At 43.1% G+C, this 16,738-nt stretch overlaps 1 protein-coding gene across 1 annotated transcript in view; it reads left to right on the top strand.

The window, feature by feature from the left end:
- Positions 1-7,980: 7,980 nt before the first annotated feature.
- LOC131937097 (E-selectin-like) overlaps positions 7,981-16,738 on the top strand; it is a 9,854-nt gene continuing 1,096 nt past the window's right edge. The window contains exons 1-7 of the mRNA XM_059294291.1: positions 7,981-8,320; positions 10,817-10,929; positions 11,225-11,409; positions 11,825-11,983; positions 13,372-13,448; positions 15,446-15,498; positions 16,606-16,730. Of these exons, the coding sequence (XP_059150274.1) occupies positions 8,234-8,320; positions 10,817-10,929; positions 11,225-11,409; positions 11,825-11,983; positions 13,372-13,448; positions 15,446-15,498; positions 16,606-16,730 (799 nt within the window). The 5' untranslated portion in view covers positions 7,981-8,233. The remainder of the gene's footprint in view (positions 8,321-10,816; positions 10,930-11,224; positions 11,410-11,824; positions 11,984-13,371; positions 13,449-15,445; positions 15,499-16,605; positions 16,731-16,738) is intronic.

Here is a 16,738-nt window from a genome sequence, read left to right on the forward strand (position 1 = left end):
CTTTCTTTGTCTCAAGTTTGAATGAGCTCGGGTAACTGGGTATGGTTGTCGGACTCTTCTTTGGTGTTACACAAATTTAAATCATGATTTTAAAAAGTGGTCAGATTGTTCATTGGTGTAACACACATTTAAATCATGATTTTAAAAAGTGGTCCGATTGTTCATTGGTGTAACACAAATTTAAATCATGATTTTAAAAAGTGGTCAGAACAGTAGCGTACGCAGGGGGGGGGGGGGGGGGAGCATGGGGAGCGGCCGCTCCCCCTCTGGCCTTTTTCAGCAAAGTGGCGCCTTTTTGGAAACGTTTTAAACTCAAAGTTTTAAATAATGATATTTGTTAAAAAAATATTTTTGGTCGGGACATCTATGTAAATCACAAGATTTCTTTTCATGCAGCAATTAAGCATTATTGTACTAGTCTAGTAGTGTCTACGTTTACAACACGTATTAACAGGTGCATCAGTTTGTAATTCTAAAAATAACCATTACGATGCATTGCAATGTTTAAAAAACCTCTACGGGTAGTACCACTTGGCGATAGTGATTACGATTACAAATTATATGAAACAGTTACAACCCCCTTCCCCCATGGACCCTCTGTAAAAAAATATTGTCATAATACCACTGCTACTTATTTAAATCTATTTCTGTAATATATATTTGTGTAATATATATGTATGTTTAGAACAGTCATCTAAAAACTGACTCTATGTTCACTCTGAGTTGGTTATCTCTCCCCCCCACACACACACACCTCACCACCACAATTGTGTAGAGCGACATTAATGTCACACCTAGGTATACACTGGGTTGGATAATTGACCTAAAGTGACCGGACAGTGGTGAATGAAGTTGAACCCACACCCCCCACAAACCACCCCGAACTGATCTGTTAAGTACATGTAGAAAAACGCGTAGTGATGTACCAAAGTACCATGCCGCCAAAAAAAAAATAGCAATTACCAGTTCATTGGTGTAACACAAATTTAAATCACGATTTTTAAAAACGTTGAGTCATGTTACCCTTCATGCTCAAAAACTGAATTCCCATAAAAAAGTAAATACAATGATAATAATTATATATCGCTGAATCTGCATTTTATCTTACCACAGGAAGGTTACAATGTAATGAAATAGATTACACTTACAGATGATCTCTCCAATTGGAAAATATCTTAGAAAGATAAAAATCTAAAGGTAAGACAAGCCATGCGGGCTAGTGATGCGTGTATGAGATTCTCATTGCACACGAAAGTTAGACCATAGAAACAAGCAGACGTTAATCAAAACCAAAAACACGTGATCAGTTCAGAGGGTGTTCGTGAGGTGAGAGGTGTAGACAGTCGCGGTAATTTATTCAGCTAGTCCTCAGCTGTCATACACGAATGAACCTTGCGGTGCATGAAGGGTATGAATAGAGTAGGATTTCTATAAGACGTCCAAATTCTGTGCAGCCAAGCAGGCTATTGGACGAACTTTCGTGCTTACAAATTGGGAACTTTTAATTTCAAAAGTTTCAAGTGGCCTAAAGTTGACGGTAAATGTTGGCCTAAATTCGACTTCTTTACGCTGCCTAAAAACATAAAAGAACGATATTCAAAAGTCAAAACAACATAAACACCTCTAAAATGTACGCGATCTCCTTCATAAGCCGCCGACAAACATTCGAAACACCACGAAGATCACACATAAATAGTATAACATATAAAATGGACATCCATAATTAAAACCAAATCTCACCCACTCCAACAATATACAAAGCAGCATCAGACAAAAGATTTACAAGGTCTTACAGTAACAATACACAGAGCATCAGAAAGAAGATTTACAAGGTCTTACAGTAACAATACGCAAAGCATAAGACAGAAGACCCGTGGGTTACATTTCTCTCACCCATGTTACCAGCTAGACTCGTGGGTAACCACATTTCTCTCACCCATGTTACCAGCTAGACTCGTGGGTAACCACATTTCTCTCACCCATGTTACCAGCTAGACTCGTGGGTAACCACATTTCTCTCACCCATGTTACCAGCTAGACTCGTGGGTAACCACATTTCTCTCACCCATGTTACCAGCTAGACTCGTGGGTAACCACATTTCTCTCACCCATGTTACCAGCTAGACTCGTGGGTAACCACATTTCTCTCACCCATGTTACCAGCTAGACTCGTGGGTAACCACATTTCTCTCACCCATGTTACCAGCTAGACTCGTGGGTAACCACATTTCTCTCACCCATGTTACCAGCTAGACTCGTGGGTAACCACATTTCTCTCACCCATGTTACCAGCTAGACTCGTGGGTAACCACATTTCTCTCACCCATGTTACCAGCTAGACTCGTGGGTAACCACATTTCTCTCACCCATGTTACCAGCTAGACTCGTGGGTAACCACATTTCTCTCACCCATGTTACCAGCTAGACTCGTGGGTAACCACATTTCTCTCACCCATGTTACCAGCTAGACTCGTGGGTAACCACATTTCTCTCACCCATGTTACCAGCTAGACTCGTGGGTAACCACATTTCTCTCACCCATGTTACCAGCTAGACTCGTGGGTAACCACATTTCTCTCACCCATGTTACCAGCTAGACTCGTGGGTAACCACATTTCTCTCACCCATGTTACCAGCTAGACTCGTGGGTAACCACATTTCTCTCACCCATGTTACCAGCTAGACTCGTGGGTAACCACATTTCTCTCACCCATGTTACCAGCTAGACTCGTGGGTAACCACATTTCTCTCACCCGTGTTACCAGCTAGACTCGTGGGTAACCACATTTCTCTCACCCATGTTACCAGCTAGACACGTGGGTAACCACATTTCTCTCACCCATGTTACCAGCTAGACCCGTGGGTAACCACATTTCTCTCACCCATGTTACCAGCTAGACCCGTGGGTAACCACATTTCTCTCACCCATGTTACCAGCTAGACTCGTGGGTAACCACATTTCTCTCACCCATGTTACCAGCTAGACTCGTGGGTAACCACATTTCTCTCACCCATGTTACCAACTAGACTCGTGGGTAACCACATTTCTCTCACCCATGTTACCAGCTAGACTCGTGGGTAACCACATTTCTCTCACCCATGTTACCAGCTAGACTCGTGGGTAACCACATTTCTCTCACCCATGTTACCAGCTAGACTCGTGGGTAACCACATTTCTCTCACCCATGTTACCAGCTAGACCCGTGGGTAACCACATTTCTCTCACCCATGTTACCAGCTAGACTCGTGGGTAACCACATTTCTCTCACCCATGTTACCAGCTAGACTCGTGGGTAACCACATTTCTCTCACCCATGTTACCAGCTAGACTCGTGGGTAACCACATTTCTCTCACCCATGTTACCAGCTAGACTCGTGGGTAACCACATTTCTCTCACCCATGTTACCAGCTAGACTCGTGGGTAACCACATTTCTCTCACCCATGTTACCAGCTAGACTCGTGGGTAACCACATTTCTCTCACCCATGTTACCAGCTAGACTCGTGGGTAACCACATTTCTCTCACCCATGTTACCAGCTAGACTCGTGGGTAACCACATTTCTCTCACCCATGTTACCAGCTAGACTCGTGGGTAACCACATTTCTCTCACCCATGTTACCAGCTAGACTCGTGGGTAACCACATTTCTCTCACCCATGTTACCAGCTAGACTCGTGGGTAACCACATTTCTCTCACCCATGTTACCAGCTAGACTCGTGGGTAACCACATTTCTCTCACCCATGTTACCAGCTAGACTCGTGGGTAACCACATTTCTCTCACCCATGTTACCAGCTAGACACGTGGGTAACCACATTTCTCTCACCCATGTTACCAGCTAGACCCGTGGGTAACCACATTTCTCTCACCCATGTTACCAGCTAGACCCGTGGGTAACCACATTTCTCTCACCCATGTTACCAGCTAGACTCGTGGGTAACCACATTTCTCTCACCCATGTTACCAGCTAGACTCGTGGGTAACCACATTTCTCTCACCCATGTTACCAGCTAGACTCGTGGGTAACCACATTTCTCTCACCCATGTTACCAGCTAGACACGTGGGTAACCACATTTCTCTCACCCATGTTACCAGCTAGACCCGTGGGTAACCACATTTCTCTCACCCATGTTACCAGCTAGACCCGTGGGTAACCACATTTCTCTCACCCATGTTACCAGCTAGACTCGTGGGTAACCACATTTCTCTCACCCATGTTACCAGCTAGACTCGTGGGTAACCACATTTCTCTCACCCATGTTACCAGCTAGACTCGTGGGTAACCACATTTCTCTCACCCATGTTACCAGCTAGACTCGTGGGTAACCACATTTCTCTCACCCATGTTACCAGCTAGACCCGTGGGTAACCACATTTCTCTCACCCATGTTACCAGCTAGACTCGTGGGTAACCACATTTCTCTCACCCATGTTACCAGCTAGACTCGTGGGTAACCACATTTCTCTCACCCATGTAACCAGCTAGACTCGTGGGTAACCACATTTCTCTCACCCATGTTACCAGCTAGACTCGTGGGTAACCACATTTCTCTCACCCATGTTACCAGCTAGACTCGTGGGTAACCACATTTCTCTCACCCATGTTACCAGCTAGACCCGTGGGTAACCACATTTCTCTCACCCATGTTACCAGCTAGACTCGTGGGTAACCACATTTCTCTCACCCATGTTACCAGCTAGACTCGTGGGTAACCACATTTCTCTCACCCATGTTACCAGCTAGACTCGTGGGTAACCACATTTCTCTCACCCATGTTACCAGCTAGACTCGTGGGTAACCACATTTCTCTCACCCATGTTAGCAGCTAGACACGTGGGTAACCACATTTCTCTCACCCATGTTACCAGCTAGACCCGTGGGTAACCACATTTCTCTCACCCATGTTACCAGCTAGACCCGTGGGTAACCACATTTCTCTCACCCATGTTACCAGCTAGACCCGTGGGTAACCACATTTCTCTCACCCATGTTACCAGCTAGACTCGTGGGTAACCACATTTCTCTCACCCATGTTACCAGCTAGACTCGTGGGTAACCACATTTCTCTCACCCATGTTACCAGCTAGACTCGTGGGTAACCACATTTCTCTCACCCATGTTACCAGCTAGACTCGTGGGTAACCACATTTCTCTCACCCATGTTACCAGCTAGACTCGTGGGTAACCACATTTCTCTCACCCATGTTACCAGCTAGACTCGTGGGTAACCACATTTCTCTCACCCATGTTACCAGCTAGACTCGTGGGTAACCACATTTCTCTCACCCATGTTACCAGCTAGACACGTGGGTAACCACATTTCTCTCACCCATGTTACCAGCTAGACCCGTGGGTAACCACATTTCTCTCACCCATGTTACCAGCTAGACCCGTGGGTAACCACATTTCTCTCACCCATGTTACCAGCTAGACTCGTGGGTAACCACATTTCTCTCACCCATGTTACCAGCTAGACTCGTGGGTAACCACATTTCTCTCACCCATGTTACCAGCTAGACTCGTGGGTAACCACATTTCTCTCACCCATGTTACCAGCTAGACACGTGGGTAACCACATTTCTCTCACCCATGTTACCAGCTAGACCCGTGGGTAACCACATTTCTCTCACCCATGTTACCAGCTAGACCCGTGGGTAACCACATTTCTCTCACCCATGTTACCAGCTAGACTCGTGGGTAACCACATTTCTCTCACCCATGTTACCAGCTAGACTCGTGGGTAACCACATTTCTCTCACCCATGTTACCAGCTAGACTCGTGGGTAACCACATTTCTCTCACCCATGTTACCAGCTAGACTCGTGGGTAACCACATTTCTCTCACCCATGTTACCAGCTAGACCCGTGGGTAACCACATTTCTCTCACCCATGTTACCAGCTAGACTCGTGGGTAACCACATTTCTCTCACCCATGTTACCAGCTAGACTCGTGGGTAACCACATTTCTCTCACCCATGTAACCAGCTAGACTTGTGGGTAACCACATTTCTCTCACCCATGTTACCAGCTAGACTCGTGGGTAACCACATTTCTCTCACCCATGTTACCAGCTAGACTCGTGGGTAACCACATTTCTCTCACCCATGTTACCAGCTAGACCCGTGGGTAACCACATTTCTCTCACCCATGTTACCAGCTAGACTCGTGGGTAACCACATTTCTCTCACCCATGTTACCAGCTAGACTCGTGGGTAACCACATTTCTCTCACCCATGTTACCAGCTAGACTCGTGGGTAACCACATTTCTCTCACCCATGTTACCAGCTAGACTCGTGGGTAACCACATTTCTCTCACCCATGTTAGCAGCTAGACACGTGGGTAACCACATTTCTCTCACCCATGTTACCAGCTAGACCCGTGGGTAACCACATTTCTCTCACCCATGTTACCAGCTAGACCCGTGGGTAACCACATTTCTCTCACCCATGTTACCAGCTAGACCCGTGGGTAACCACATTTCTCTCACCCATGTTACCAGCTAGACTCGTGGGTAACCACATTTCTCTCACCCATGTTACCAGCTAGACTCGTTGGTAACCACATTTCTCTCACCCATGTTACCAGCTAGACTCGTGGGTAACCACATTTCTCTCACCCATGTTACCAGCTAGACTCGTGGGTAACCACATTTCTCTCACCCATGTTACCAGCTAGACTCGTGGGTAACCACATTTCTCTCACCCATGTTACCAGCTAGACTCGTGGGTAACCACATTTCTCTCACCCATGTTACCAGCTAGACTCGTGGGTAACCACATTTCTCTCACCCATGTTACCAGCTAGACTCGTGGGTAACCACTAAGTGCATTACATTTTGTAACCTCTTTTCAAGGTTGAAATTTTCCGATTGTCAGCACGGATACCCCCCCCCCCCCTCCTGTGTTGCGAGACGTGCCAAAGTTTGATCATGTTGCCATTACGTGACAACTTGCATATGTGGGTCCACAACTAGGCCAGGTGTTTCCAGGTAGGGTCTCTATGAGGCCAGGTGTTTCCAGGTAGGGTCTCTATGAGGCCAGGTGTTTCCAGGTAGGGTCTCTATGAGGCCAGGTGTTTCCAGGTAGGGTCTCATATGAAGTTCCGTCTCAGATTCCTGGACGTGAAAGGTCAATCGGTGTAATTGGGATTTTTTTCATAAAGTGCTTTGAAAATCGAACGGTTCTAATCATGTTCTACCTCACTGAGGTGAGTGGTCGTCAAAATGTGCAGCTGTCCGTTGTCCAGGAAATTGATTGTTTTTAGTCTAATGATTTGATTGAAACAAAGCAAGTCTGTATATGTAGCTACAGAGATCCAGACTTGTTGGTAGGTCCAGGCGTGGTGCTTGCTGTGGAAACAATTTGTAGAGCTGAGCAGTGTTTCTTCCAGACTTTTTTGCACTTGAAATTTTCGGGGGGGGGGGGGGAAAGGGGGGATAGACTTTTTATTAGGGGGGGGGGGGGGCGGACACTGTTAAAAGTATATATTTTCTCTATAGAGCCCCCCCCCCTCCCCCCGAAGAGATGCCTGGAAGAAAAACTGGAACTGAGTGCAGCCTGCGTACTGTCTCTTGGTATTAAAGACTTTCTCTCTACTAAAACCTTTGGTTACATTTGTCTTTTACCTTAGATCATTGGAGAATTGATGATACCCGGTTTTATCAAGATTTTAGAATCACTGCAATATAAAGGTGAATATATAAATATAAATATACAATTCCAAGAATTTCATTCCCCCGCATACTTTAATCCCACCCCCATTTTCTCCATATGGTCATTTACGAGGGGGGGGGGGTCGACCAGAAAATTTCTAAAGAAAGAAAAAATGTTAGAAACGGTTCATTGATGTGGTAATAAGGTGTCGCCGTTACCTGCCAACCTGACGTCATCCTAGTTACTGACGTCAGCCTAGTTACTGACATGGTATATAGTTAGGCTAGCTACCAACAGCAGTACGCCACATCTCTGCTTCATGCTTAGCGTTAAGTAGATCATTCGGCTTAGGCCATTGAAATAAATATTTTATTCAAAGGCTTTGGGAATTTCAATATTGACTACAAAAACTATAATTAAAAAAAAAAGTAATGTCATAATATCACTTTACGCTATTCGTGTTAACGTAACGAGGTGCAAGTTGAGTTAGGATAAACAGTGATGAACACTTAGAGATAAACACTTAGTGTCGTCAGGTGAAATAAACAACTAGCAGCAGAGCATTTGAAATCTGATGGAAGCCAGGACGTTGTGGTGGTGTGTGTGGTTGTCCGCTGCTTCCATTCTCTCAGCACAGGCACAGGACAATCTTCATCAAAAGGTAACCACAACTTCATACATAAGTGATATGTATGTGATATGTAAGTAATACATGCGTGATACAATGGTGATGTATAGGTGAGAAGTAGGGGATGCACACGTGATACAAGTGTAATTCAACTTGATGATATGCGCTGTATAGAAACAATAGCCAATGTTTATTTACTGAACATTTTACTGTAGCGCTGTGGCAGGTTTTGCTTTGTTGCAGAGGCGTCGCAAGGTCGGGTGTCTCCCGGTGCGGCAACTCATGGTGGCACTACCCCCCCCAAATAAAAATGTAGTCTTTATATAAATATATATATATATATATATATATATATATATATATATATATATATATATATATATATATATATATATATATATATATATATATATTCAGTCAAGATAAAGCCATTGTTTAAAAATGTAATTTTAATGTGGTTAATCTACCAATGAATAAATCAATAAATTAATTAACGTCTTAAAATAAATTTGTGATTAACAGTCTGTCTGCAAACAAAAGTTGTTCTCTAACTACATACTATTTTACAGCTCTTCCCCTAGTGCCGATTCTCTCCAGTATCCAATCAGACAAACAAAAAACAAACAAACAAAAAAAAACAAATAAATATTCAAATATGTAAACAAACTTGAGTTTTAGTAGTATAGAGATAAGATGGCGGCTTCCATCATAGACTTTGTGGCCCATTCAAAAATTTAACGCGTTCTAAAGCTAATTTTCTGTCGGCCATAACTTTAACAATACGTTCGTTTGCTGTTTTTATTACGTTCCAACAATTATATAAATTTTCAACTGTCTTTTTCATTTAGTTTTACAATAAATTTCTCTAGCTCTACAATCTGTCCAAGAAAGTTATATATTTATTTATAGATCTAAATATCAGGTGGCCAAGAAAGTTATTTATAGATCTAGATCTAGAATCTAGGTCAAACCAAAGATTAATTAGATACAAACCAAAGATTAATTAGATAAAAATACAATCCATTTTATAATCATAATACATTATTTAGTCCTTAAATATATGATATAAATCTTTGTGATTTATCTATCTAGATCTAGATCTAGCTAGAATATGTCTAATGATTAGATCTAAATCTAGATCTAGATCTAGATCTATCAAGAGTCAAGAGTTACGCATAAACTAGACTCAAGACTTAAGCAAACGAGTCGTAGAATCTAGATCTAAACAATTATATCTAGATCTAGATAATTTCAGACCTTCATTATTTTATATAAATCTTTGTTTAGCTATGTTATTGGCTAATTTAAAGATAAAATTTAATTTGAAAGTTACTACTAGATTTAGATCTAGATCTATGCGCGTAAATCAAGTTGCACAAGGAAACTCAAAGCAGGGGCGTAGCGAGGGGGGGGGGGGGGCGGGGGTGCGGACCGCAACGGGCAACACCATTTAGGGGGATGACACCAAGGCAAAAATAGCAAAATATATAGAGAAAAATTTGAGGGGGGGGGGGGTGCAAATCGAAAACTTGAAAGTTTGTCCCCGGGAAGGGTCGCAACGCCTCTGTGGGGTGACACCATTAAGTGCCGCACCGGGTGACACCCGACCTCGCTACGCCACTGACTCAAAGTATTAAACTATAGTATAAAAATACATCTGTGACGTCACGAGTTAAATAGCTAAGTTGGTGTAAACGGCGTTTGTGCGGGTGGCACGGATTCTAGACCAATACGTCAATGTTAATTTTTTTTTTCAATTTTTGAAAATTGTTTAGATGTGAATGATAAAGTTGCCTATCTGAACTTGGCGGGATACAGGGCAGGTGAAGTAGAGTTCATCTGTTTCTTTGTCCTAAGCATATGAAGGGATAGTGTGGTCAGAGACATGCTTGGCTGGAATCGTTTTTTACAAACGATAAAAACATGTCTGAGACTTGGCGGGACACTGGGCAGGTGAAGTAGAGAAGGGATAGTCCGAAATCGGTGTTTTCAAAAGATAAAAAACGTCTTTTTGAATGTGGGGTCTGGTTTTTTGTGATGATAAGGGACAGACGTGATGTTTTTTTATGGATGACCCCCCGAAACCCACAGTTATCTAAGGAATGACGAGTATTCTATTTGTATCTAAATCCATGGATACTCAGCCAGGTTCAGTAGGCACCAAATGAGACAAATCTACGTCATGGAGACGACACAAATACACGACACAAAGAGAGATACGACACAAAGAAACAACACAAAGAGACGACACAAAGAGAAGACACAAAGAGAAGACACAAAGAGAAGACACAAAGAGAAGACACAAAGAGAGATACGACACAAAGAGATAAAACAAAGAGACGACACAAAGAGAGATACGGCACAAAGAGACGACACAAAGAGAAGACACAAAGAGATGACACAAAGAGAAGACACAAAGAGATGACACAAAGAGACGACAAAGACTGACACCTAGATAAGGCAGACATAATCCCCACGCGGCACATTGTTCTACTCTGGCCAAGATGATCCCACTATTCACCCTTCTAGGGATGTACCCTCAAGCCCTCGATGGAACTTGCTCACTGTATCGCCCCACACCAGTTGGAGGGTGCCGTAGAGCAAGAACTGTACTCACAGAGCGATGAGACGCAGCTAGCCCAGTAAGTAGACACGACGTTAGCAGAGTTAGTAGACACGACGTTAGCAGAGGTAGTAGACACGATGTTAGCAGAGTTAGTATATACGACGTTAGCAGAGTAAGTATATACGACGTTAGCAGAGTTAATAGACACGACGTAAACAGAGTTAGTATACACGACGTTAGAAGAGAACTTATATTGAATGTCTAAATTATTTAAATTATTTTTAAAAAAAAACAAGACAAAAGGCCTTCCTAAAAATGAAAATGTTGAATGAAACTCTAAACAGTTACGTAAATAATGTTTCTGCTCGCAGACGTCAGAAGTCTGTCGTCTGCAAGTCTGACGACCCAGCTGGCTGTGGGCGGGACACGAATACTTTCTCACGTCTCGGGGCGGACGGGGAACAGGAAGTCATGCATGGAACAGGATGTGCTCTAGATCCGAACATCGCCTTCTCACCCATCTTTAAGTGCAGGGCTGGAGTCTGGATTAAACTAGGTCAATAGGCTAGGCTATATTTAGATGTTGAAAGGAGGAAATATGTGTGTGTGGGGGGGGGGGGGGGGGAAGAGGTCAGCACGACTTAAATACTAGAGAGATATGACGTCATTAGTTAATCTGATTTTCAATTTGTCTTCAACAAATTGCAGTTTTCAGATTATTATTTTTATTCTATTTTTAAAACACTCTAGTTGTTATTTAAATCAACCAATTTTGCATAGTAAGGAAATATTGCTTTCATCTTGTTCACAAGCAGACCAACATGACTGTGCTCTCTAGGGTTGGGTGGGGGTTGGGTGGGGGTTGGGTGGGGGTTGGGGGGGTTGGGTGGGGGTTGGGTGGGTAGGATAACGGACATCACGTGACATACTAATTGTGCGAAGTGTTGACCAAAGAACGCCTTGTGTTCCAGGCACCTTGAATGATCAAACACAGAGCGTAACGTTTGACAGCGGCTACGGGCGGCTGAGAAAGAAAAGGTCGTATGTTGACATTCCAGAACAAAGGTGTGGGGAGAGTTGCAGCGGCTGGTGGTTCTGGTGGTCCTGTAGCTGGTCCTGCTGGACCAATTGTAAGCACGGACATACAGACAAACATACAAACATACACAAACATAGACATACACACGAATAGACGGACACAAACCTACACACATACAGACATACAAAAACATAAATAGACATTTTCATAAACACACACAGACTCTGGCACATACATGCACATATATACACTGACACACATACACAGATATACATTGACACACATACACAGATATACACTGACACACATACACAGATATACATTGACACACATACACAGATATACACTGACACACATACACATATATACATTGACACACATACACAGATATACACTGACACACATACACAGATATACATAGACACACATACACAGATATACATTGACACACATACACAGATATACATAGACACACATACACAGATATACACTGACACACATACACAGATATACATAGACACACATACACAGATATACATTGACACACATACACAGATATACACTGACACACATACACAGATATACACTGACACACATACACAGATATACATTGACACACATACACAGATATACACTGACACACATACACAGATATACATTGACACACATACACATATATACACTGACACACATACACAGATATACACTGACACACATACACAGATATACACTGACACACATAATGGCATTACCTTTCCCCACTCCCTTCCTTCAACTGCCATATCCTCCCTAGGGTTAGGATCAGGATTAGGGTTAGGAGGAGAATTATGGTCAGGATCAAGGTAAGTAATATGATCAGGATTAGGGTTAGGATCAGGATTAGGGTTAGGATGAGAATTAGGCTTAGGATCAAGGTAAGTAATATGATCAGGATTAGGGTTAGGATCAGGATTAGGGTTAGGATCGGGATTAGGGTTAGGATCAGGTTTAGGATTAGGATCAGGATAAGGGTTAGGATCAGGACTAGTGTTAGGATCAGGATTAGGGTTAGGATCAGGATTAGGGTTAAGATCAGGATTAGGGTTAGGATCAGGGTAAGGGTTAGGATCAGGATTAGTGTTATGATCAGGATAAGGGTTAGGATCAGGATTAGTGTTAGGGTTAGGATCAGGATTAGGGTTAGGATCAGGATTAGGGTTAGGATCAGGATAAGGGTTAGGATCAGGATTAGTGTTAGGATCAGGATTAGGGTTAGGATCAGGATAAGGGTTAGGATCAGGATTAGAGTTAGGATCAGGATTAGGGGTAGGATTAGGATTAGGGTTAGGATCAGGATTAGGATTAGGGTTACGTTCAGGATTAGGGTTAGGATCAGAATTAGGGTTAGGGCAATGTCTAAATGTCGCGTTTTGAAGTGTGGGCGGGGTAATGTCATGTGCATGTACCAATTGAGTGTGTACAGTGTAGGCTGTATTTCAGACCGCAGGAACTACTTGCCGGAGATCTACTGCCCCGTCATACCTGACCAAGTTGCCGAGTCGGAGATGGATACAAAGGTCAGTTCAATGACCTACTGCTTGTAGATGGATACAAAGGTCAGTTCAATGACCTACTGCGTGTAGATGGATTCAAAGGTCAGTTCAATGACCTACTGCTTGTAGATGGATACAAAGGTCAGTTCAATGACCTACTGCGTGCAGATGGAGATGAAAAGAAAAAAGGTTTCTTAGTCGACGTGATGTGAACACTCGCTGACGTAGCACATAGTAGAATTTTAACCAGTATCTGCACAGAGTATAGTTTTTTCAATTTTACACGGACTATTTGATATATATATATATATATATATATATATATATATATATATATATATATATATATATATTATTAATACTAATAGTTTCGCTGTCTGTGTATCTATCTATCTATCTGTCTGACAAGAACGCTCTAGAGAAAACACAAGCAATTTAAAAACATGCACAGTCAGACGGAAACGAAATATGACGTCATATAGTAGAAAATAATATCAAGCCGGAGAGTGATCACAGTAATATGATGTCATTGATTCTCGAGTAAACATTGAATAAAAATGCAATTTTGTCTAATCTAAGTGGTTTGCGTGAAGAGTTTATTTCATACAATTCTTCGGGTAGGGGCGAAGCCCCACCCACGCGTAAGAACGTCTGAGCCCCCCCCCCCCCCCCCTCCCCAACTCAAAAGAAATTTCCTCATCGATACTCTATAATAAAATTACCGCCTAATTAATGTGTCTAATCTAAAAAGTGGTTTTCTTGTAATTCCTTTAATGCAATTCTTCGCGTAGTGGCTAAGCGCGACACCAGTGTTTCTTTCAGACTTTTTCCTCCCCGGAGGGGGGGGGGGGAACTTTTTCTAATCTAAATAGTGTTTAGCGTGCAGCTTTTTTTTTCAAGCATCTCTTCCGGTAGGGGCGAAGCCCCGCCCAGATTCTTCCTTTAGTTTGTATGATCTACAAATGCGACCAGTGTTTCTTTCAGACTTTTTACTCCCCGGAGAGGGGTGGGGGTACTTGAAATTTTCGGGGGCGGGGGTAGAATTTTCTGGGAGGGTGCGGACACTGGAAAAAGTATATAATTATATTTCGTTGAATGGGACAGTAGACATGTTTTGGAGGTTGTGTGTGTGGGGGGGGGGGGGGGGGGGGAAAGAGGGGGGGGGGGGGGGGGGCGAAGCCCCCTCCTCCCAAGTAGAGTTGCCTGAAAGAAACTCTAAATGCGACTTTTGTCATGAATGAGATTAGGTGCATGGTTTAGGGATATGCCTATGACTATATTTTGTATAAATTAAAGTACCGAGAAAATAGACAGCACTATCAACCTAGCGCCCGTTGTATCCTTCCTCAACGGGCCATTTTTCTCGTTTTAGTATGTTAATCAAAATCTGAGGGTAGGCCCTATAATACAAACAGCGTATCAAGGTTTATCATTTACGAGAAAATCTTCTTCCCCCCCCCCCCCGTCATAGGTGGAAATGTGGATGTGGTTAATAAAAAGTATCAACGTCTGGTCTCTATAGTTTTGTCGCTATACCAGAGGCGTAGCGACCCTTCCCGGCGCCCGGGGACATACTTTCAATTTGGCGCCCCCTTGGGAGCAAATTTTCGATTTGCACCCCCCTCCCCTTGAACTTTTCATTTGCACCCCCCCCCTCAAACTTTCGATTTGCACACCCCCCCCCTCGAACTTTTCATTTGCACCCCCCCTCAAACTTTCAATTTGGCGCCCCCCCCCTAAGGTCGGCGCCCGGGGACATATGTCCCCCCCCCGCCCCCCCCCTCTCGCTACGCTACTGCTCTATACAAAATGCTGTGCGTTATATTGTACCTTTACTCAGGACTTAGTCATTCAAAGAAACTTTTTCATTCATAAATTAGAAGTTATCTCTGCAGTATTATATATCTTTATTTTTAGTTTCAAGTCTTAAATCATAATTAAAATGACAAGAATAAACAGCGTGTAATGATAACACCTTGTCTAGCCTAAGCTAGTTTGCTACTAATCTAATCTTCCTACAGATAGTCCGATGGAAGCCTGCCAACGCCACAGATCCAGAAGACGGTCCGCTAAGGTACAGTCTATAATAACTCAGCTCTGTGGTTAATTTATCAAGTCTGTGGTCAGTTTATGAAGTCTGTGGTCAGTTTGTCAAGTCTGTGGTCAGTTTATCAGTTCTGTGGTTAGTTTGTCAAATCTGTGGTCAGTTTGTCAAGTCTGTGGTCAGTTTATCAGTTCTGTGGTCAGTTTGTCAAGTCTGTGGTCAGTTTATCAAGTCTGTGGTCAGTTTGTCAAGTCTGTGGTTAGTTTATCAAGTCTGTGGTCAGTTTATCAGTTCTGTGGTCAGTTTGTCAAGTCTGTGGTCAGTTTATCAAGTCTGTGGTCAGTTTGTCAAGTCTGTGGTCAGTTTATCAAGTCTGTGGTCAGTTTATCAGTTCTGTGGTCAGTTTGTCAAATCTGTGGTCAGTTTATCAGTTCTGTGGTCAGTTTGTCAAATCTGTGGTCAGTTTATCAGTTCTGTGGTCAGTTTGTCAAATCTGTGGTCAGTTTGTCAAGTCTGTGGTCAGTTTATCAGTTCTGTGGTCAGTTTGTCAAGTCTGTGGTCAGTTTATCAGTTCTGTGGTCAGTTTGTCAAGTCTGTGGTCAGTTTATCAAGTCTGTGGTCAGTTTATCAAGTCTGTGGTCAGTTTATCAAGTCTGTGGTCAGTTTATCAAGTCGGTGGTCAGTTTATCAAGTCGGTGGTCAGTTTATCAAGAGTTTATCAAGTCGGTGGTCAGTTTATCAAGTCTGTGGTCAGTTTGTCAAGTCTGTGGTCAGTTTATCAAGTCGGTGGTCAGTTTATCAAGTCTGTGGTCAGTTTATCAAGTCGGTGGTCAGTTTATCAAGTCTGTGGTCAGTTTATCAAGTCGGTGGTCAGTTTATCAAGTCTGTGGTCAGTTTATCAAGTCTGTGGTCAGTTTATCAAGTCGGTGGTCAGTTTATCAAGTCGGTGGTCAGTTTATCAAGTCTGTGGTCAGTTTATCAAGTCGGTGGTCAGTTTATCAAGTCGGTGGTCAGTTTGTCAAGTCTGTGGTCAGTTTGTCAAGTCTGTGGTCAGTTTATCAAGTCTGTGGTCAGTTTGTCAAGTCTGTGGTCAGTTTGTCAAGTCTGTGGTCAGTTTGTTACAAACTTTTCCCTCAGGGTGCGACAGACGACCGGCCCCCAGTCTGGCACCGCCTTGACAGAAAACACCTACGTCGTGTCGTATGAAGCGAAGGACAATGCCGGTTATGCGGTTTATTGCAACATTACCTTCAGGGTTCAAGGTAACTTT

This window comes from Physella acuta, unplaced genomic scaffold (assembly GCF_028476545.2).
Source record: "Physella acuta isolate Inbredline_101_S28 unplaced genomic scaffold, ASM2847654v3 ptg000200l, whole genome shotgun sequence".
Taxonomy (NCBI): Eukaryota; Metazoa; Mollusca; class Gastropoda; family Physidae; genus Physella; species Physella acuta.